General features: G+C 45.7%; 1 protein-coding gene across 1 annotated transcript; it reads left to right on the top strand.

The window, feature by feature from the left end:
• The first annotated feature begins 530 nt into the window (after nt 1–530).
• Nucleotides 531–22720, top strand: mpzl3 (myelin protein zero-like 3). Its single transcript, XM_083772955.1, has 6 exons — nt 531–669; nt 6813–6979; nt 19384–19597; nt 20879–21035; nt 21461–21530; nt 22566–22720. Exons 1-6 carry the CDS (start codon nt 546–548, stop codon nt 22644–22646), a joined length of 813 nt encoding a protein of 270 aa, XP_083629081.1. The 5' UTR covers nt 531–545; the 3' UTR covers nt 22647–22720.
• Nucleotides 22721–22728: the final 8 nt, after the last annotated feature.

Here is a 22728-nt window from a genome sequence, read left to right as displayed (position 1 = left end):
ATTTGTACACTAGTTAAATTAACATTGATTTTACCATATAAATTGGGGGTCTCAGTCTCTCAGAGATATAAATGCCATTAAATGGGGGTCCATAGACTAATGCATGTCAAACTGCATGGGGGGTCCTTGCAATTAAACTGATTGAGCTAGGGTCCCTGGCATTATCTTTTCAAACGGGGGTCCGCGGGGCTAACTAGTGTCAATGTGGGGGTCCTTGACATGAAACGGTTTGGGAACCAACCACTGCTGTGGACTGTGGTGTATAGACAGGGGTTTATAATCATAATAATTGTATGTAGGCTATAGTATTCGTAATCTGTCCCATTCACACTACACAACGCAGCTGTAGGCGAATACTCCACTTCCTGATCCACCTGTTTGTCAGGTAGTTGATCCGTCCACACACACACACACACACACACACACACACACACACACACGGAGAGACTCAGATCATGACAATACGATCACAACAACAACATGGACCGAACCACAGTTTAACTCAAGAACAACAACACGAACAACAACAACAACAACAGGATTCTATGGTCGTTCGTCTTCGGAACCATTCAGGAGTCACAACAACAATGCGACGAACGACAACCACAACAACGAGCAGAACCTCCACGCCGCTGAACACAGTGCTGCTGCTCTGTCTGACGCTATGGGGTGAGTTAAGTAGTTAGTGGGAACCGATTAACCGAACCGAACCTATTATAGTTCCAAACACACTGAAGTGAACAGTGAAAGATGCTGCTGTTTGTTTGTTTGTAGCCCCTTATTATCGGGACCCTGAAGTCTGTCATACCGACGTCCCAAATACAGAGAAGGTAAACTAATAAAGGGGCAAATAAAGGCTGCTGTTTTCTGACGCTGTGGCCGAGGCGAGTGAACCGAACATAACCGATACTATGTAACACTACAGGCCGCTACAATGGCAGCATGTCTACGGACCCCCTGGCCTGGGGGACTATATTGTATCTGTCTACTCTAGTCTACGGACCCCCCGCCCGTCCCGTTTGATAAATAGGCTTTGATTGATTGATTGAAGTATGTATTAACAGTTTGCAGAATTACAGTACTACATTTCAAGCACAACTCGATACAAAAACTGTATACAAGTGTAAAGCATTACACTTGTTTACAAGAGGGTCCACCTTGTTCAATTCATCATAAGAGATGTAGGCCTACAAATATACACTTCTATATTGCCAAAAACAGGAAATCATCATACAGGAGGTAAAAAGGGGGACAAAACATATCCAGTGGGTGGGTGGGTAGGTGGGATACTATGTAACACTACAGGCAACATATCTACTTACCCCCTGGGGGATTATAGTGTATTTGTCTACTCTACGGACCCCCCCCCCCCCCCCCCCTCCTATGTACAAGATAGATTGATTGATTGAAGTAGTTATTAATAGGGTCCCTAGTTGCACAACATATTTTCAGATGGGGGTCCGGCGGTCAAATACATATAATATTTGGGGTCCTTGACATGAAAAGGTTTTTGTTTGACCACCACTGATATAGAAACATGGGTTTTTCAGGTCAAACTGTCAGGATTTTGAAGACATTTGTAGAATCTGGTCTCATGGTCTTAGTGTACAGCCTAGGGCTGTGTGTTGAAATGAGGACAGACGGACATGCAGCATACATACATATAGATATAGGTCATAGTCAGACGCCCATAAGAATGTGGAACGCCCTACCAACAGTCATTTAGACATGCAAATCCCTTGACTCCTTCAAAACCGCTCTCAAAGGGCACCTACGGATGGCTGCAATTTGAAACTGGCCCCCGTAAAATCTGAATCCCCCACCCACCCCTTTTCCCCCTCACTGCATTTGTTTGTATATATATAAGTGTATATTTGTACGTCTCTAAATGTTATGATGAATTGAAAACGGTGGACCCTGTTGTAAACAAGGGTAATGGTTTATTGTGTCGTCCACTTACAGTTAGCAGTTTGCAAACTGTTAATGCATACTTCAGTCAATCAATCTACATAAGATGTAGGCTGTTTCGGGAAAGCATTCAGCCTACCCCAGGGCTGTGCTGGTTAACGGTGTGTGTTGAAATGAGGTTAGACGGACATGTAAAGTAAATACAGTAAAAGTACAGGTCAGAACAGGACCAGAGGCGTCTGGGCTGGCATTGTTCTGCCAACTGGAATGTGCTCCGATACGACTGACTGACTCAGTCTGTGCCAAGGAGAGAGTTCAAACTACCTGCTGAAACCGCATGCAAACTGTGCTCTCTCTCTCTCTATCTCTCTCTCTCTCATTCTCATTATTTATCCCCCCCCCCAAAAAATTGTGGAAGCAAATTATGACCTTTTTGGGACACACAAAAAAGTCGGTGCGTCCCAAAACTAGCAGTTACTGAACTTTGACCTTTGCATATGGAGTAGGCATGCCCATATCAGTGGTGTGTGTGTTCGACCACTATGCGCTATTTACATAGCATGCTGGGGTGACGTTTTAGGGTCTGGGAAAAAATGCATATACCATCTCCCTTCTGCTAATCATGTGAACCATTGACCCCGCGTGAGCGTATAGCCCATGGATATGTAGATACATGTCGTGCAGGGAATGGTTGTTATGCTATACGTGTAGCAGAGTGGCTCACAGACTCGTGCTGCACAATTAATTGCAAAAAGATCCAGATTCAGACGCCCTGCATGCGATCTCATTTTGTGAAGAATCGTGCAGCTCTACAGTTGGCTGTCCAATTTATTTTTAGTTACTCTTATGTTATTTTTTAATACATATTTTCAGGGGGAATTTCTTTTGAATCATAGTCTCAATTCTTGTGGAGGAAAATCGCGATTCACATTTGAGCAAGAATCGTGCAACACTATCACAGCCTCGGCCCTGATGGCCTCAAAAGTCTTAATATCTCCCCCGAGCCACAGGCACAACCTTTGGGTTAGTGGTTTAAGATGTTAGCTTTCCACGCAGGAGACCTGGGTTCGAATCCCGGGTGTTACACACATCTGGAAAAAAAACAAAAACCTGGACAACAGCGCTGACCCATACATGACCGACTGTCTGTCTTATTTGATTTGTTCCAAACGTTTAGCTGCCTGGCTGAGTCATACATACGTTTGTCTGTGAGGACCCTGTTGAGCCCGCAGGCTGGTGTTCTGCGTCTGCACATCAACACTGTGTGTTCACTGCCATCATGGTTCTCAAAGCGTGCTCCGGGGCCCCCAGGCTAGCCCAAGGCAGGGGTCCCTGAGGGCCTTCCAGGTGGTCCCTATAGCACAACGAGTTGGCCGATCTACAAGCTCGTATGTTTACGTCTGGCATTGCTACTCGCCGAGGGGTTGACGCTAAGGTCTCAGAGGCACTTGCCGGTTCGGGCAAGAACAGGTCATGTTCATGTTCCCACTTGCCCAAAAAGTACATTGTCCATCATAAAATTATAGATAGAATTTTAATTACCATTGAATTTAACACTTTTTTTCCTCCTTTTTTATTAATTTTTTGTTTTCTGGGGCTGTGATAAAATAATGTCAAACCTATTTTCTTATTTTCTTTATTAACCCATTCTGACCGGGCACCCATTTTGGTGTTGGCATCATGTTATGCTTTAGCTATTGAAAAATAGCAGATCTACAAGCTCATATCGCGCCACCGAGTGGCGCGATACGAGCTTGTAGGTCTGCTATTTTTGAAAAATCGAAGACACTTTTAGAATCTGATCTCAGGTCAGAATGGGTTAATAATGAAACTGTCAGGATGTAATAGACATTTTTAGAATCTGATCTCAGGTCAGAATGGGTTAATACATTGTTATGATTATGACTATGGGTTCATTTTTTGAGTGTACAAACAGTGAAAAGAGCACATTCTAGGTCCACAGAGTAGACCAGAAGACAGAGCGAGCGCTCTGCAGGCCACGTTCAGGTGTTCAGACACTAGACAGATATCTGGTCTTGTTGTGTTTATAGACGGTTGCGTCCGCCTCTCCAAAGAGAAGTCGCCCGGTCGGGCAACCTGAAAGCTAACTCCACCTGCGCGAATATTGAATAAGGTTTTGTGTTTGTGTGGTCTAAAGCAGGGGTTTTCAACCAGAGGGGGTTCCAGGTGGTCCCCGGCTAAATGATGGAGTTTGTAACCAAAGGGACCCTTATAGATCCTTTAAGTCTTGAGAGCGTAAAATGAAAAAATAAAAATAAAAACGTAACTCAAGAGTTACGTTTTTGTTAAACAAGCATCACTTAATTTACAAGAAGTTATGTTACCTCTCCTAATGGTACCAACATCAATTCAATACAGCATGGAATTAATTGTGGACAAAATGTTATCCAACGATGGCAAATGCTGGTCCGTGGCTCAAATGCTGAATAAATAATGGACCTCGATATGAAAAGGGTGAAAAACCACTCATCTAAAGCACACAAGACACAGTGAAGATCTCTCTCTCTCTCTCTCTCTCTCTCTCTCTCTCTCTGTGCCAAGCCGGGCTGTTCGTGCGACCTTTCTCTCACAGGAGGGATCTAGGGTCATGAGAAGGAGTCAGACAAACACAGAGAAACGCAGAGGCACGTGTTCCGTTGGACATTCTGCCGCGGGGGTACGTGTGAAACACGCTATCTGTACGACGGTGACGCCTGGACGTGAAATGCCTCTCGGGCCGTACCGTACCCGGACTTTAGAGACAACACTGCTCCTCTTATAGAGGCCAGGAGGAGGAGGTGAACTCTGATGGAGAAAACTCTGGTCCTCCTAGAGAGGCCAGGAGGAGGAGGTGAACTCTGATGGAGAAAACTCTGGTCCTCCTTAGAGAGGCCAGGAGGAGGAGGTGAACACTGCTCCTCTTATAGAGGCCAGGAGGAGGAGGTGAACTCTGGTGGAGAAAACTCTGGTCCTCCTAGAGAGGCCAGGAGGAGGAGGTGAACACTGCTCCTCTTAGAGAGGCCAGGAGGAGGAGGTGAACTCTGATGGAGAAAACTCTGGTCCTCCTTAGAGAGGCCAGGAGGAGGAGGTGCACTCTGATGGAGAAAACTCTGGTCCTCCTAGAGAGGCCAGGAGGAGGAGGTGAACACTGCTCCTCTTAGAGAGGCCAGGAGGAGGAGGTGAACTCTGATGGAGAAAACTCTGGTCCTCCCTAGAGAGGCCAGGAGGAGGAGGTGCACTCTGGTCCTCTTATAGAGGCCAGGAGGGGATCCGTTTAGACTTTCAAATTCGTACCACAGCTGTTTGTTGTGAGATTTACATACACGTCTCAATCTCTTGGTATCACTTAACTTGTCGTGTGTGTGTGTGTGTGTGTGTGTGTGTGTGTGTGTGTGTGTGTGTGTGTGGGGTAATGAACACACATGCCTGTGGCTGAGGAGAGAAGGGTATTTATATATTTATTGAGTAATGCAGCCCCTCATCCGTCAATGCTTGTTTCGTTAATCATTGTGTTCATGTGAGCCTGCAGCACCCTCGCTCTCTCGTTTGTCTACAGTTTTGATTTAGCCTGATTTACAAACTCCTTGTTCTTCTTATACCATTTAAAATGTAGGCATTTATCAGACGCTCCTAATCCAAACTGATTTATAGTAAGCAAGATCAAAACATGGTGATACATCACATACATAGAAATAGTCATCACGGATCATAAATAAGCTAAGAACCTAACATCCGTCTAACAGTAAATTATCTGTACAATGAAACGTATACACTATAGAGTCATGCTATGTCTACATAATTAATATGCTATCTAAATTACATAATTTAGTTTTTGCAATGCGCCTGTAAGTTCGTCGAGGCTACGGCAAGTGCTACGGGCCAAGATGGAGTCTGAAGCGGTGGGTTTTCAGACTACGGCGGAAGATCGGGAGTGAGTCTGCAGTTCTGACTGCAGTGGGAAGTTCATTCCATAGTTTTAGGGCCAGATACAAAAGAAGAAAGGCATTGTTTACAACCTGTTCTCCTCCCATCGCTGTGTCATCCATACCTCCCTCTGTTGTTTCTGCTTTCTCTCACTCTCTCACTCCTGTTCTGCACCGGGGTGGAACCGCTTCGCTTCTTTTAACCATCTAATATTGAACCAGTTCAGAAAATGGACTGGAACTGGAACTTGCATCTTGTCTATGTACAATAAATACCTAGCAAATAACGTCCCATAGCTGGGGGGGTACGAATATTATGTACAGTAAGTACCTAGAAAATAATGTCCCATAGGTGGGGGGCCAGCGGGGTACAAATATATACATACCTAGCAAAAACAAAAGAGTTAAGTGTATGTGGATTCCTTGTGTGGACTAATATATGCCACCTGTACGTGAGGTTATATATTTTAGCATGAAGGCCTGTGTGACGTGATATCTGTTGACGTAGATTAACATCAAGTCCAATCCACTGGTTAAGCGCAGAGGACGTACATTTACGTACGTAGTGGTTTACCGTATGATCGATCACAATCGTATGAATAGCTCTAGCTAGAGTTGTTGTTTTTGAGTGGTGCAACCACTCCAATGTGCCTATGTGTTGGTTAATGAGCACCTGAGCACCAGTATATGACTGAGTACCTGTTGTGCTGTTGTGCCAGAAACAGAGAGAGGGATAGTGCTGCATGCACTGTTGCCTGCTAATGAGAGAGAGAGAGAGAGAGAGAGAGAGAGAGAGGGAGAGAGGGAGAGAGAGGTAGGGGGGGAGGGGAGTTGCATCACTCAGTTCACACGGGTGTGATTCTACTGTAAGAAAAGCGCTGGTCTGGAATTCTCCTTTAACCTCCGTGTCCTCCATCACAGTAACATCTCCTCCACGTCTGCATGTCTGTCTGTCTCTCTCTCTCTCTCTCTGTCCTCCAGGCATCTCCTCGGTGTCCTCCATCACGGTAACATCTCCCCCAGAGCTCCACGCCTCCAAGGGGGACTCGGTCACCCTGTCCTGCACCTTCCTCTCCACCAGCAGACCCACCAGTAAGATGTCCGTGGACTGGTCCTACCGCCCGCCCAAAGGGGGGCCTCCGGAGATCGTGAGTACAGAGCGCTGCTTCCCCGACGTCCAGAGCTCCAGCTGGAGGCCCAAATAGTGACAATAAGCCGATCTTCAAGCTACGAGCTTGCAGAAGATTATTGTCGAGCTTGGCGAATGTGGCGATTTAAAAGTCATCAGACTTTCATTAGGCATAATGTTCCCATAGCCTAGAGGGGGGTCGTAATGATCCCATAGCCTACGGGTGGGGGGGTTGTAATGTTCCCATAGCCTACGGGCGGTCATAATGTTCCCATAGCCTACGGGGGGGACGTGGATTAGAATTAGCGTTGCTATGGCAACCGGGTGGATTCTCCGGTCGATTCACAGTGGTCGTCTCAACATGTGTGGACGTTTTACATCAATGACAATGTACAATTTAAACATTTAGCAGACACTCTTATCCAGAGCCACTTGTGTGAGATTGACATAAACACAGTAAACTTGTTAACTCTGGTCAATACAGTCACACAAATAGAGTCTGGGACGTGTGGAGCGTTGTCCAGAGTGTTTTAGAGAAGGGACAAGAGTCTAGGACACGTGGAACATTGTCCAGGGTGTTTTCAGGGAGGGAGAATAGTCTAGGACGTGTGGATTGTTGTCCAAGGTGTTTTAGAGAAGGGAGAAGAGTCTGGGACGTGTGGAGTGTTGTCCAGGGTGTTTTAGATAAGGGAGAAGAGTCTAGGATGTGTGGATTGTTGTCCAGGGTGTTTTAGAGAAGGGAGAAGAGTCTGGGACGTGTGGAGTGTTGTCCAGGGTGTTTTAGATAAGGGAGAAGAGTCTGGGACGTGTGGAGCGTTGTCCAGGGTGTTTTAGAGAAGACACATGACCATGAGTAAGAATAACAGAGATATTCTTATGGCAGAGTTTAATAGCAGTATTCATTGTAGTGTGAATATGTTACATATTCACATTTTTACACTACAATGAATACTGCTATTAAACTCTTATTATATGTAGAAATCCACCATCTAAAGGCTAGTGTGCAACACTGATAAAGCAGCAATGTCACACAGAAGTATTTTCTTTTGTCCTGCTATGACAAACACAGCACAGCGTGTACCTGAGTTTCCAGGCGTAGAGTTTGCTCTAGATTGAATCACAGCTGCCCTGCCCTCTCAACGCCCACTGGGAACGCACGCCGGTTGTCACGGCGGGCGTGTCTGCTCTGTCGTCACGGTTTCCCCACGTCCGTCTTTGTGCAAAGAGTGAACCACTCCTCCTGCATGAGTCCTGAGTCCTCTCTTCTTCCTCGCTCACAACTCCGTCTAGATTCGGTGCCAATTATTATATAAATCGCCTAATTGCAATTATTTGAGATGATAACAATTATTTGGCATGATCTCCTGAATTGTTCTCATTCGTCTTTGTTCATTATTCTGTTGAAAACAGTGTGTCGAGAAGATGCTGTGAGCGTGTAGATTGTGGACAATTTACATAATTTCTTACTGTTTACACAGCCTAATTATGGCCTACCCACTCATTTCCAAGGGACCCTCAGAAGCAATTAAAAATGTTCACTTTAAAAACGATTTTTACACATTTTCAAAATTACAAGCAGATTTACAAGCTCGTAGCACGACACACAGTGCAGTGATATGGAACTTGTAGATCTGCTATTTTTGAATAGTTCAAGTATAAGTATATGGGTATAGGAGAATCATTTAAGATGTAAAATAACACTGATTTGTTATAGGGACACCCTCTGTCTGTGTTTGGGCCTTCTGGTCTGATGACATCATCATAGGTCTGATGACATCATCATAGGTCTGATGACATCATAGGTCCGATGTCATCATAGGTCTGATGACATCATAGGTCCGGTGTCATCATAGGTCTGATGACATCATATGGCTGATGTCATCATAGGTCTGATGACATCACAGGGTCTGATGTCATCATAGGTGTGATGACATCATAGGTCCGATGTCATCACAGTTAGTCAGGGAATATTATCAGAGTAATGTCACATCTGGGAATATATTTCTTTACCAAGACTTTTCTTCACCAATGTGTTTGTAACGGTGTCTACTAACATATGCCTCATTGGGGTTTCTATTCAACCACCCTAGGGGAATGTTCAACAGCTGCTGAAAGTTGGGGTACCATCTAGGGATGGGTATCGTTGGGATTTTTTTGACTCCGGTTCCGGTTCTGCTTATCGATTCCGGACCGGTTCCTAACGGTTCCCTACTTTAGTTCCAAAGGGTCTGAAATAACTTAGGTCAAAAGTTAGGTCAAATTATTAGTTAACAAAAAGTGTTATCCCTATTTATTTATTGCCTTATAAGTCAATTTAAGACATCACTGAGGATTACTCATTCTAAATACAAAAAAATAAATCAAATGTATTTAATCCCGCAATGGGGATATCTGGGCATAGCCTCTTCCCCGGTGCCACGCACATGATGTATTGGGTGGATGCTATTGACGGTAGAAAAGAATGATGCTTTATTCTAATGTATGTAACTGATTTATGGACGGCAAAAAAATGTCCTCAGCGACCTGCATTAGCTTTGTTTAACCCATTCTGACCTGAGATCAGATTCATACGAGGTTTTCCACTGGACACACACTGGTCTGACGAACCCATTCTGACCCGAGATCAGATTCTAAAAATGTCAGTCGCTCTTCGATTTTTCAAAAATAGCAGACCTACAAGCTCGTATCGCGCCACTCGGTGGCGCGATATGAGCTTGTAGATCTGCTATTTTTCAATAGCTAAAGCATGACATGATGCCGACACCAAAATGGGTGCCCGGTCAGGATGGGTTAAACAATCCCAACATTTGTTTTTGCTTTGTATATATGTATATTTTGAGATGTAATTGCTAGTCACATTGTTGATTGCTAACATAGACTTTTTTTACACAGTTTACCCAGATTACCCACCGGGTGTGATGTGAGGTGATTTAGCGGTGATTTTATGCACCTGCACTATGTCACCACTCCTTTAAAAGCCGAAACGTTTGTCCCCTGTTCAAAATGAAATAAATGTTTTGAACTGCAGTCTTGGTGTGTGCGACACACTACCGTTATTTATTGTCTCCACCAGGCCGAAGGCATGGGGGGAGAGTATGTTTTGCACTCCGTCCGTCCGTCCGTGAACAGCTAATCTCGGCCACCGTTAACCCGGTCGATGCCAAATTTTGCACACACACTCCCTGGATGCCAACGATGAACCTCTGCCCCAAACCTTCCAGAACGGCCTGTTATAGCGCCACCAGGAGGCCGCTTTGTGCAAAACAAGTTTTTGCACAGTACACCTACAGATTTTGTCCAAACATCGCGCAAATTGGTACACAGTCTCTCTAGAGCCATTCAACGAAACCGGTCTTTCAGATTTCTCAGACTCCATCCAAGTTCACAGGAGTGCTCAGTTTCAAACAAAATGCTGCAAATCATGAACACATCGCGTGAAATTGTGCACGCACATTCCCACTAGGCCGAGGAAGAAATGCCACATGAACAATTTCAACTCAGCCTCAAGGTGGCGCTATAACTGGCCGAAAAGTGTTTTTACCTGCAATGTCCTACATTCCTATCCTGGTGGAGACCTGTGCCCAGAAGGGCACTTTTTCTAGTTTGATATGTTTTGAACGGGTAACGCACCTAAAGTCAGAGCGCGGTGGTCACATGAAGAGTAATAATAACAATTCTTGACAATAAGAAAAGAAAGCCTTTCCTTTCTGACTGAGGAGCACTGCAACGCACACACACACACGCACACGTACACACACAGTGTACATTTCAAACTGTGAGAATGGTTATTGTCACAGACAGAAGTGATTCTTTCTTTGCTTTGCGTGCATTGGGAGTGCAGTCAGATGAGCCAGCAGCTCTGTACAGCCGTCAGACTCTGCCTTTGATGCGGCCTTCGCAGATTACTGCGTGCTATTGTCTCACTGATTGACTGGCTGAAGCGCAAACATTATCCCCAAACGATCCCCCCACCCCCACGTCCCCCGTCAATGCTGCATAGAGAGAGAGAGAGAGAGAGAGAGACGCTTGCAGCTACTCTACTCCTTACTTAGAGCAGGATTTATCTGTTAAATAAATACATAATTAGCGTGGGGCCGTGACTGCGCACGTCTGTAGGAACTGATAGTTAGAATTTGAATTATTGTAATGGGTAGCCGGTACCAATGCGTGTTCGGTTCGGTACCGGCTTGGTCCCGAGGTTCGGGGCCCACCCCTAGTACCATCAACAACCTATATAAGGCTAAATGTTCTACATTTCATTATGCTTTAAGTAGCATGTGACATGTCAAACTAGGGGGTTTTCATGATTCTGAATGCATTCCAAGCATTAGTTTTGCATGAAAAACACGCCTTGGGCTAAATTCAGCCATAGCCACTTGCCCAAATGTGCTGACCTCATCACATCTGTGATGATGGCTATGGCCGTTTGTAGCCCAAGGAGTGTTTTTCATGCAAAACCTAATGCTTGGAATGGATTCAGAATCATGAAAAACCCCTAGTTTGACATGTCACATGCTACTTAAAGCATAATGAAATTTAGAAAATGTTGCCTTATATTGGTTGTTGATGGTATGGCACCCCAACTTTCAGCAGCTGTCAAAAATTCCCCTAGGCTAGTTGAATATAGAAACCAATGTTGGATATGTTAGTAGACACCTTTACAAACACATTGGTGAAGAAAGTTCCCAGCAAGAAATGTATTCCCAGATCTTATTAATATCCTCTGACTAAGTACCCAGTGTGTCCACGAGGAGGCACTGCAGGAGTCTTGTGTGGTGGAGAGGCTGTGTACCGGCTCCTCTTTTCAGCCCCACAGGGAGGGCTAGCCGGGGGCAGTATAGCTGAAAGCAGAGGGTAGCAGGCAGGAGCAGCATGCACCATACACTAACTACAAGCCCTGGCACACAGTAAGGGGTAAATGGTGCGTTTATATAGTGCCTTTATCCAAGGTGCTTTACAGAGATTGTACATTACATTCACCCATTCACACACACACACACACACACACACACACACACACACATTCACACACCTTTACATAGATTGTGCATTACATTCACACGCACATTCACATGCCTTTACATAGATTGCACATTGCATTCACCCATTCACACACATTCATACACCTTTAAATAGATTGCATTACATTCACCCATTCACACAGACATTCACACGCCTTTGCATATATTGTGCATTACATTCACCCATTCACACACACATTCACACGCCTTTACATAGATTGTGCATTACATTCACCCATTCACACACCCATTCACACGCCTTTACATAGATTGTGCATTACATTCACCCATTCACACACACATTCACACGCCTTTACATAGATTGTGCATTACATTCACCCATTCACACACACATGCATACACCTTTACATAGATTGAACATTACATTCATGGGGCCAGGGGTGCCCAAAAGGTATACCAGATCTACCAGTAGATCACATAGGCTTTGCAAGTAGACCACATGACGTGCCCCTAAAATATTTATAATAAAAAACAATCTTTGGCATCTGCCACTTGAATTCAGGTGACTTGATTGCTTGACATGAAAAAGACCTGTCAGCTCAAACCCACAAAACAATACATTGTTTTTAAGAGCGTTGCAGACAAACATTACATATATATATAATATAATATAATATAATATAATATAATATAATATAATATAATATATATATATATATATATATATATATATATATATATATAAAAACTACCAATTCCATTTTGCTCTTCTATTTGCCATTTTAAGTGTGTTTGTCTTATATCTAACGCCTCAGGTAACTGTTTAAAACTATTCTCAGCAATGGGATAATATTTTTTGGGGTGGGTAGATCTTGTTGAGCTGGTCAGTTTAAAAGTAGTTCTTGAGTCAAAAAAGTGTGGGCACCCCTGATTCACCCATTCACACACAGATTGTGCATTACATTCACCCATTCACATTTCACACACACACACACACACACACACACACACAGTCTTGCTCTTTGACACTAACTCTGGGGGAGCCCACAGGGATCGAACTGGGAACCTTGCGGTTCCCATCCGGTCACTCTACCCCTTAGAGCAGGGGTTTTCAACAGGTGGTCCATGGACCACTGGTGGTCCCTGGAAGTATTGCATGTGGTCCCTGACCATTCATTTAGTAATGTGGGATTTGTCGACCCGGTGACTTATGATGACCGTCCATGTAGTCATTTAAATTGGAGGTCAAGAAATTCAACAGAAAAAGGGAGTTAGTCATTATTATTAGGAAATTATTAGTAGTCAGTGGACAATTTGGTTGAGAAAAAGTGGGATGTATACACATGGGATGCATAGCAAGTGTTAACTTACAAAAGCATTAATCTTAGCCCATATCCCCTCCCAACACAACAGTGGTCCCCAGGTTGACTCTAAGTCAGGGTGGTGGTCCCTGGTTCACAATCAGTTGAAAACCCCTGCCTTAGAGTAACCCATTCTGACCGGGCACCCATTTTGGTGTCAGCATCATGTTATGCTTTAGCTATTTAAAAATAGCAGATCTACAAGCTCATAGCGCGCCACCGAGTGGCGCGCTACGAGCTTGTAGGTCTGCTATTTTTTGAAAAATCGAAGAACGACTGTCATTTTTAGAATCTGATCTCAGGTCAGAATGGGTTCATCAGACCAGTGTGTGTCCGGCGGAAACCTCGTATGAATCTGATCTCAGGTCAGAATGGGCACCGGGAGGAAACCCTGAGGTGAAATGGGCATAGCGGACGAATTTGTTTGACTATCATTGCGCACGTTCATGTTATTGGGGCCCATGACACGTGAACGAATGTTTCATACGTGAACGCGCCCAAACGGCGCAATGATAGCGAACGGCCATGTTATTGGGGCAATCCATCCCAGAATGCACTCTGTTCGTGAAATCGTCTCATGCGCTTTCGAGAAACTTAATGCAAGTGGATGGGAGGAGAAATCTGGTGACGTCTCTATTAATATATATACTCTAAGCTCTACCTCTGAGCCACTGTCGCCGCACTGTACTGTACTGCACTGACGCAACGCACACACACACACACACACACACACACACACAAACACACACACACACACACACACACACACACACACACACACACACACACACCCATTTGCTCAACACTATCTTGAGCAAATACTTAGTTACTTTCTCCACCACTGCTGATAATGTGGATGGCTTCCTCCAGCCCTGCTCTATAAGTGCATTCGGCGGCGTGTGTAACCCCACACGTCTCTCTCTCTCTCTCTCTCTCTCTCTCTCTCTCTCTCTCTCTCTCTCTCTCTCTCCATTTGCAGCGAGCAGCAGCAATAGGGCCATAAAGTGCGGTCTGTCGTGGTAATTCCATTTGGAGCGCGGGCTGGCCGTGTGACGTTCCAGAATCCATAGATTGCGGTCTTGCTCCTAACCGTGTGTGCAGCATACAGTATATTATTTCCTATAGGAGCACTCACAGCTAAGTGGAGGAGAGTCTAATGCAGTTGCGGCTCTTTGACCGACATATGGAGTGCTGTTGGGTTTGGTCATTAAAATGTACTAGTTCTGGTTAGCCCTCAAAGTGGATGTGGGAGAGCGATATACAGAGAGAGAGCATTATGACTGAGGACCGCATGGAGTCGAGTTTCTCAGTCGCCACCACGGCTAACTTGACTTGTGTGGAAGAAAGTCGTGCACCGAAAAAAAGCTCACACCACTTCGCATTCTCGTTGTTTGGAAAAAAACAAAACAAAAACATAAAGACCAAAAAGAAACGCACATTCATACACACCGATGCCGGAGGACACCACGCAAGGCACCAACCTGCGTATCGGGAGCAATTAGGGGTTCTGAGTCTTGCTCAATCAACAATATTAACTATGAACACCGCTATAGTTCAATTCTTATAGTCTTTGGTATGACCCAGCCGTGGAAACGGAACCCCAAACCGCTCAACCAGATACTCTTGACAACAACAAGGCCACTGAGCCGCTTATATTTGATTTGTGCAATTATTCAATTCAGGCATTTATCAGACGCTCTTAATCCAGAGTGATTTGCAGTAAGCAAGAGCAACAGACGCTCTTAATTCAGAGTGATTTGCAGTAAACAAGAGCAACAGACGCTCTTAATCCAGAGTGATTTACAGTAAGCAAGAACAACACGTGGTAATACACCAAATGCATACAGGCAAGCGTCTAACAGTAGAATATCCATAGGGGTTGATATGGGGGGGGGGGGGGGTCGTAAGACAAAGTAGTGTATGTGTAGACATAGCATTCTACATAGCATACATACAGTTTTATTTGTATTTTTATTATTGTTATTGGAACCTTTATTTAAAACCCATTCTGACCGGGCACCCATTTTGGTGTCAGCATCGTGTCGTGCTTTAGCTATTTAAAAATAGCAGATCTACAAGCTCATATCGCGCCACCGAGTGGCGCGATACGAGCTTGTAGGTCTGCTATTTTTTGAAAAATCGAAGAACGACGATTTTTTTAGAATCTGATCTCAGGTCAGAATGGGTTAATCAGACCAGTGTGTGTCCAATGGAAACCTGGTATGAATCTGATCTCAGGTCAGAATGGGTTAATCCAGAGTGATTTGCAGTAAGCAAGAGCAACAGACGCTCTTAATCCAGAGTGATTTGCAGTAAACAAGAGCAACAGACTCTCTCTTTATTTGTATTTTTATTATTGTTATTGGAACCTTTATTTAACCAGTACAGATATTCTACTGTTGGACGGAGGTTAGGTTCTTAGCTTATACTTATAATCCTTGACGACTATTTATATGTATTTGATCTGTATGTGGTGTTCTTGATTACTGCAAATCGCTCTGGATTAAGAGCGTCTGCTAAATGCATAAATTGTATTCAGCCATAAGGGTGGGGGGGGGGGGGGTGTGTGTGTGTGTGTGTGTGTGTGTGTGTGTGTGTGTGTGTGTGTGTGTGTGTGTGTGTGTGTGTGTGTGTGTGTGTGTGTGTGTGTGTGTGTGTGTGTGCGTGTGTGCGCCTGCGTGCACATGGCACATCAGAAACAAGGGGCAGACGGAACGAACCCGTTGCCCTGGACTGTGGCAAAGCCCCTCCCCTTCCCCCCCTCCCCCAGTGGTGGAAAAATGATTTAAAAAAACTTGCATTATTTTCTTAAGTAAAAGTATCAATACTAGTACTGCTAATGTATGTATGCACGCACGCACACGCACTTCTCTCTCTCTGTCACTCACACTCCCTCTGTTTGCACAAACAAGCTCACAGACACGACACAATAATGTGAATGTATCGTTTTTTCTTTTTTTTTCTTTCCCTTAAGGGCGTTTGATTCGCTCCTCGGTCCAATTTCATTAGCGGCTTTGGCCCGGTGCTTATTTATTTTATTATTTATTTTTATGGGTACCTCCTAGCCGGTCGTATATCAGAGGGAAAAAAAACAGAGCATGAATACCCATTTGAAAAGCTCAATCACAATAAATGTCATTATATATTATGCCGTTTTAGTGGTGCCACTCTGCCACCACTACAGCCCTCTGCACAGCGACATGGGTGGCATAGCTAGCGCTGTGTTAAAACAATTGCAGGTCTACAAGCTCACAGCTTGTAGAATTGCAGATCTACAAGCTCACAGCGTGGCACTAAGCTTTTTGTTTTTGCTTATTGTAAGTCGCTCTGGATTTAGAGCGTCTGCTAAATGCCTAAATTGTAATTGTGATGCGCTGTGAGCTTGTAGATCTGCTATTTTTGAATAGATAGAGAGAGAGAGAGAGAGAGAGACTCAGAGAGGATGATACCTGAATAATCCACCCATCCATCTTCAACAGCTTATCCGTAGTCGGATACAGCTCCACCAGAGAGCTCCAGACTTCCCTCTCCAGAGCAACATTAGTGACTTCCTCCTGGGGTATCCCGAGACGTTCCAAGGCCAGTGAGTCCATGTGTTTCCTCCAACTGCGCCGGGGACTACTCTTCCCGGGGACTACTCTTCCCAGTCCCCGGGGATTACTCTTCCCCGGGGACTACTCTTCCCAGTCCCCGGGGAATACTCTTCCCGGGGACTACTCTTCCCCGGGGACTACTCTTCCCCGGGGACTACTCTTCCCCGGGGTCTCCTCCCAGTGGGACGTGCCTGGAGGACCTCCCTAGGGAGGCACCCGAGAGGCATCCTAACCAGATGCCCCGAACCACCTAAGCTGGCTCCTTTCCAGGCGAAGGAGCAGCGGTTCTACTACGAGTCTCTCTCGCATGACTGAACTTCTCACCCTATCTCTAAGGGAGATGCCAGCCACCCGTCGGAGGAAACTAATTTCTTCGGCTTGTATATAGGAACACTGCATGACCACAGATGAGAGTAGGAACGAAGATTGCTCGGTAGACGGAGAGCTTTACCTTCTGGCTCAGCTCTACTTTTCGTCACAACAGTGCGGTACAGCGACTGCAATACCGCCCCTGCTGCTCCGATTCTCTACCTGAATAATAACATTATAAAATGCACTTTTCATTTGAGCTTCATTTATTCAAATCAGGCCAATTGAGCGCAGGCACTCTTTTCCAACGACGCCTGATTACCGGATTATCAAACACGACGTGAGATTAAACCCATGATTAATTAAACCCTGATTACCTGATTATCAAACACGACGTGAGATTAAACCCATGATTAATTAAACCCTGATTACCGGATTATCAAACACGACATAAGATTAAACCCATGATTAACCCATTAACTCATTCACTGACAGGTTAATAATACCTAAATCACCACTCAGTGCCAGCTTTCCTTTTCATAATTATTTCCTTACCTTTTAACACCTATAGAATGCGCCGGAATTGTTCAAAAATAATGGCACTATAGTGCCAAGCAGACTGGGTAGATTTTACTCTGAAAAGCCCTGCCTTCCATTTCCCCCCCAAAAACCCGCGAGGCATGCTCCTGCGTTACTGCCTCGCGATACCTCGTCTGATCTCTCTTTTAGAAGCGTTTATATTCCAGACGAGATTATTGGTTAAGTCAGAAATGAAGACAGAACATTGCCGTTTTGATCAAAACCATGGAGAGTGACGTAGATTTAGAGCAAAGAGTAAAGTCCTTAGCACAAACTCTTGTGCTAAGGACTTTAGGTGTTAGCATTATGTTATGCTTTAGCTATTGAAAAATAGCAGATCTACAAGCTCGTAGCACCACCGAGTGGCGCGCTACGAGCTTGTAGGTCTGCTATTTTTGAAAAATCGAAGAACGACTGACATAGAAACATAGATTTTTCAGAAAACTGTCAGGATGTAGAAGACATTTTTAGAATCTGATCTCAGGTCAGAATGGAAAACTGTCAGGATGTAGAAGACATTTTTAGAATCTGATCTCAGGTCAACATGGGTTAAGTGACGGGCAGGCAGGCGGACAGACGGACGGTCGGCTCTATAAAACCAGGAAGCAGTAAAGCTTCAGTTTTGTGTTTTATGAAGCCGTCATATAATAGCTAACAGCCACCAGCAACGTGCGAGTACTGTGTAAACACGGTAGCAATAAATGCAACAATAATCTCTTTAACCCATTCTGATCGGGCACCCATTTTGGTGTCAGCATCATGTTATGCTTTAGCTATTTAAAAATAGCAGATCTACAAGCTCATATCGCGCCACCGAGTGGCGCGATACGAGCTTGTAGGTCTGCTATTTTTGAAAAATCGAAGAGCGACTGACATTTTTAGAATCTGATCTCAGGTCAGAATGGGTTAAGGTGACGCTGGCCACGCGTGTGTTCGCTGTACTACGAGTCTCCTCCATGAAGTGTGCACGCTGCTCGTTGGTCACATGGCGCCCATAGCCTGATTTATTCTAAAACGCAGCGAGAAAAGTGGAAATAATGTTGATTGGGAAGATTTCTGTTTGCCAAAACGACTGCCCTGTGGTGAATGAAATGTGGTGGAGAGGGAGTTGGACATCCAGCTTCTCCATTAACCAAATAGCACCCAGCATCTTTATTCTGACGGGATCGTTTCACCAAAGAATAGCAAATCTACAAGCTTGGCGAATCGATTTGTGTAGAGTGAAATTAGAGAATAACAAATTTCACCCCCTTTTAGTCTGTGATGTGACAATAAAGCTGATGTTCCTGTTGTGCAGTTCTTACACTAAAAGCTAAGGTCATACAGAATGCGTTCCACGTCGGGTTGCCTTACGTTACACGATTATTGAGACTTCAAAATCGTTTTACGATCGTTACACACAACAAATATTTCCACCCATAACTGTTTAACTGTGTGGTTGTGTTGTCCAGTTGTTCCACTTCTCTAGTTTAACTGTGTGTCTGTCTGTGTGTGTGTGTCTGTGTCTGTGTCTGTGTGTGTCTGTCTGTGTGTGTGTGTCTGTGTCTGTGTGTGTCTGTGTGTCTGTGTCTGTGTCTGTGTCTGTCTGTGCGTGTCCAGTTCTTCCACTTCTCGTCCAGGGCCTTCCCCCCCACAGAGGGTCCGTTTAAGGGTCGTGTCCGCTGGCATGGGGGCCCCGCGCGGGGCGACGCCTCCGTGGCCCTTATCAACGCCACGCTCAGCGACAACGGGACCTACACCTGCTCCGTCAGGAACCCCCCCGACGTGCACGGGGCCCCCTCCTCCCACACGGTGCTCACTGTCAGCCCTAAAGGTACACATTTAACCCCTCCTCCTCCCACACGGTGCTCACTGTCACCCCTAAAGGTACACATTTAACCCCTCCTCCTCCCACATGGTGCTCACTGTCACCCCTAAAGGTACACATTTAACCCCTCCTCCCACACGGTGCTCACTGTCACCCCTAAAGGTACACATTTAACCCCTCCTCCCACACGGTGCTCACTGTCACCCCTAAAGGTACACATTTAACCCCTCCTCCTCCCACACGGTGCTCACTGTCACCCCTAAAGGTACACATTTAACCCCTCCTCCTCCCACACGGTGCTCACTGTCACCCCTAAAGGTACACATTTAACCCCTCCTCCTCCCACACGGTGCTCACTGTCAGCCCTAAAGGTACACATTTAACCCCTCCTCCTCCCACACGGTGCTCACTGTCACCCCTAAAGGTACACATTTAACCCCTCCTCCTCCCACACGGTGCTCACTGTCAGCCCAAAAGGTACACATTTAACCCTGTCACTCCTAAAGGTACACATTTAACCCTGTCACCCCTAAAGGTACACATTTAACCCTGTCACCCCTAAAGGTACACATTTAACCCTGTCACCCCTAAAGGTACACATTTAACCCTGTCACCCCTAAAGGTACACATTTAACCCTGTCACCCCTAAAGGTACACATTTAACCCCCTCTCCTGTCTGTCTCTCTGCCTGTCTCACCCCCAGCCCCCTCCATCAGGTCCAGTGTTAACCTGTCTGTCTCTCTAACCTGTCTGTCTCTCTGCCTGTCTGTCTCTCTAACCTGTCTGTCTCTCTACCTGTCTCACCCCCAGCCCCCTCCATCAGGTCCAGTGTTAACCTGTCTGTCTCTATAACCTGTCTGTCTCTCTGCCTGTCTGTCTCTATAACCTGTCTGTCTCTCTACCTGTCTCACCCCCAGCCCCCTCCATCAGGTCCAGTGTTAACCTGTCTGTCTCTCTAACCTGTCTGTCTCTCTGCCTGTCTCACCCCCAGCCCCCTCCATCAGGTCCAGTGTTAACCTGTCTGTCTCTCTAACCTGTCTGTCTCTCTGCCTGTCTCACCCCCAGCCCCCTCCATCAGGTCCAGTGTTAACCTGTCTGTCTCTCTAACCTGTCTGTCTCTCTGCCTGTCTCACCCCCAGCCCCCTCCATCAGGTCCAGTGTTAACCTGTCTGTCTCTCTAACCTGTCTGTCTCTCTGCCTGTCTCACCCCCAGCCCCCTCCATCAGGTCCAGTGTTAACCTGTCTGTCTCTCTAACCTGTCTGTCTCTCTGCCTGTCTCACCCCCAGCCCCCTCCATCAGGTTCAGCGACGTGGCGGTTCTCCTGGCGTTCGTGCTGCTTCCCTCGGCTCTCATCACGTTGGGCCTGATTGGACGCATGCTCTGCTCGTCGCCGCAGCGCGGCCAATCCAAAGCCTACAGGTCGCCCATAGAGGTCACCGAGGGGTGAGTCTGACCAATCAGTGGCCGGGGGGGGGGGGGGGGGGGGGGGGAGGGGTTGTGTCATAAACGAGGTTGAAGGCTGAGTTAAGGCTTGGATTTCAGTGGTTCTCAAAGTGGGGTCCGGGGACCCCTAGGGGTCCTTGGGGGATCCCCAGCAACATAATGTCTTAATAAAGCATTCATTTTAACCCATTCAGGAAGGGATCACTTTTGTTTTGCATTTGTAGCTATTTTTACTGTAATGTACTAACAGAATAATCAACTGAACACAGATAGACAAAGAGACATACACTTTTTTGAAGTAAATTCTATGGCAGCTGCCATATCCTGCCATACCCAGCTCTGGGTTAAGAGCGTCTGCTAAATGCCTAAATTGTGTTGATCCATGCGGCTAAATGCAGTGTCCTCTCCTCCTGTTCCTTCTCCAGGGAGGAATACGCAGTCAAGTCCATGAGAGGCAAGGAGAAGAAGATGACGTGCTGCGAGCTATATCTGATGGTACGTGTTACAGTAATTATTGAGTAGTAAAAATATTTAGGGCGACCGTTGAGCCGATTCTACTCTATGGCTCCGAGACATGGACACTTTCAAATAAATTAGAGAAACGGTTGGATGGCACTTACACACCCGCCTTCTAATGATCTGTCTTGGAAGAGCCACCCATCGACTAATCAAATATACGGCAACCTTCCCCGTGTGTCTTCACTAGTTCGATCCAGAAGAACACAGAACACAGAGCTGACAATGAGGTTATATATCTTCCCTCCTTCTCTGGACCCTGCCTCTAAAAGCAGATCAGAGGTCGTTTCCCTGATGTCATCGCTAGCGACGCATGCTTCAGTAGGCAGGAACTGGGGATGGCAATGAAGGAACCGGGAAGTCTGGCGTGGCATTGTGGAATCCATAATCTCAACCACGGTCAAAAAGATGATGATGATTGAGGGGCGCTAGCCCCTCCTACATCCAGCTTGTAGTTACCGTCCACAAACATTAAATTCCCATTGACAGTGAATGGAGAATTTTACGTCATAGTGTCTGAGTGTCTGCAGAGTGTCTATTTCACGTCATGTTGTCGGTGTCGGCCGATATGACCCTGCAAATAATCAGAGATCAGATATCGGTCATGATTTCAATAACGTGCATCGACTTTAATTTCAACCCATGAATAACTTATTGAAACATGTCTGCCAGATGCCTCTCACATAATTAATGTTACATGGTGTGTGTGTGTGTGTGTGTGTGTGTGTGTGTGTGTGTGTGTGTGTGTGTGTGTGTGTGTGTGTGTGTGTGTGTGTGTGTGTGTGTGTGTGTGTGTGTGTGTGTGTGTGTGTGTGTGTGTGTGTGTGTGTGTGTGTGTGTGTGTGTGTGTGTGTGTGTGTGTGTGTGTGCCGTGCGCGCGCGCAACAGTTTGTTTATTCTTTATTCATGTGAAAGTGTGTCTGTCTGTCTGTCTGCCTGTCTATGTACAACCTGTCTGTCTGCCTGTCTATGTACAACCTGTCTGACTGCCAGCCTGCCTGTCTCACCCTCCAGGACTCGGACTATGAGGAGGAACTGTACAGCCTCAAACAAAGACCTCCCAACGAGGAGGACGTAGCAGAGTCCCACTGCTAGAGCTCCCCCCGGTGTCCGGGAGAGGTAACAGCACCCACCAGCTCCCGGGGAGGCTAAGGATTGTCTGGATACAACCCCCCCC

This window comes from Protomyctophum parallelum (assembly GCF_964188405.1).
Source record: "Protomyctophum parallelum genome assembly, chromosome: 9".
Taxonomy (NCBI): domain Eukaryota; kingdom Metazoa; phylum Chordata; class Actinopteri; order Myctophiformes; family Myctophidae; genus Protomyctophum; species Protomyctophum parallelum.
The sequence above is the reverse complement of the archived record's forward strand: the minus strand, read 5'-3'. Positions and strand labels throughout refer to the sequence as shown.

What these genes read in the sequence shown, in the direction of transcription:
- mpzl3 (XM_083772955.1), top strand. Translation starts at nt 546, where the DNA reads ATGGTCGTTCGTCTTCGGAACCATTCAGGAGTCACAACAACAATGCGA. An exon ending in AAGGGGGGCCTCCGGAGATC is followed by an intron (nt 6,980 to 19,383) that starts GTGAGTACAGAG and finishes GTGCGTGTCCAG; the next exon opens with TTCTTCCACTTCTCGTCCAG. An exon ending in GCTGCGAGCTATATCTGATG is followed by an intron (nt 21,531 to 22,565) that starts GTACGTGTTACA and finishes CTCACCCTCCAG; the next exon opens with GACTCGGACTATGAGGAGGA.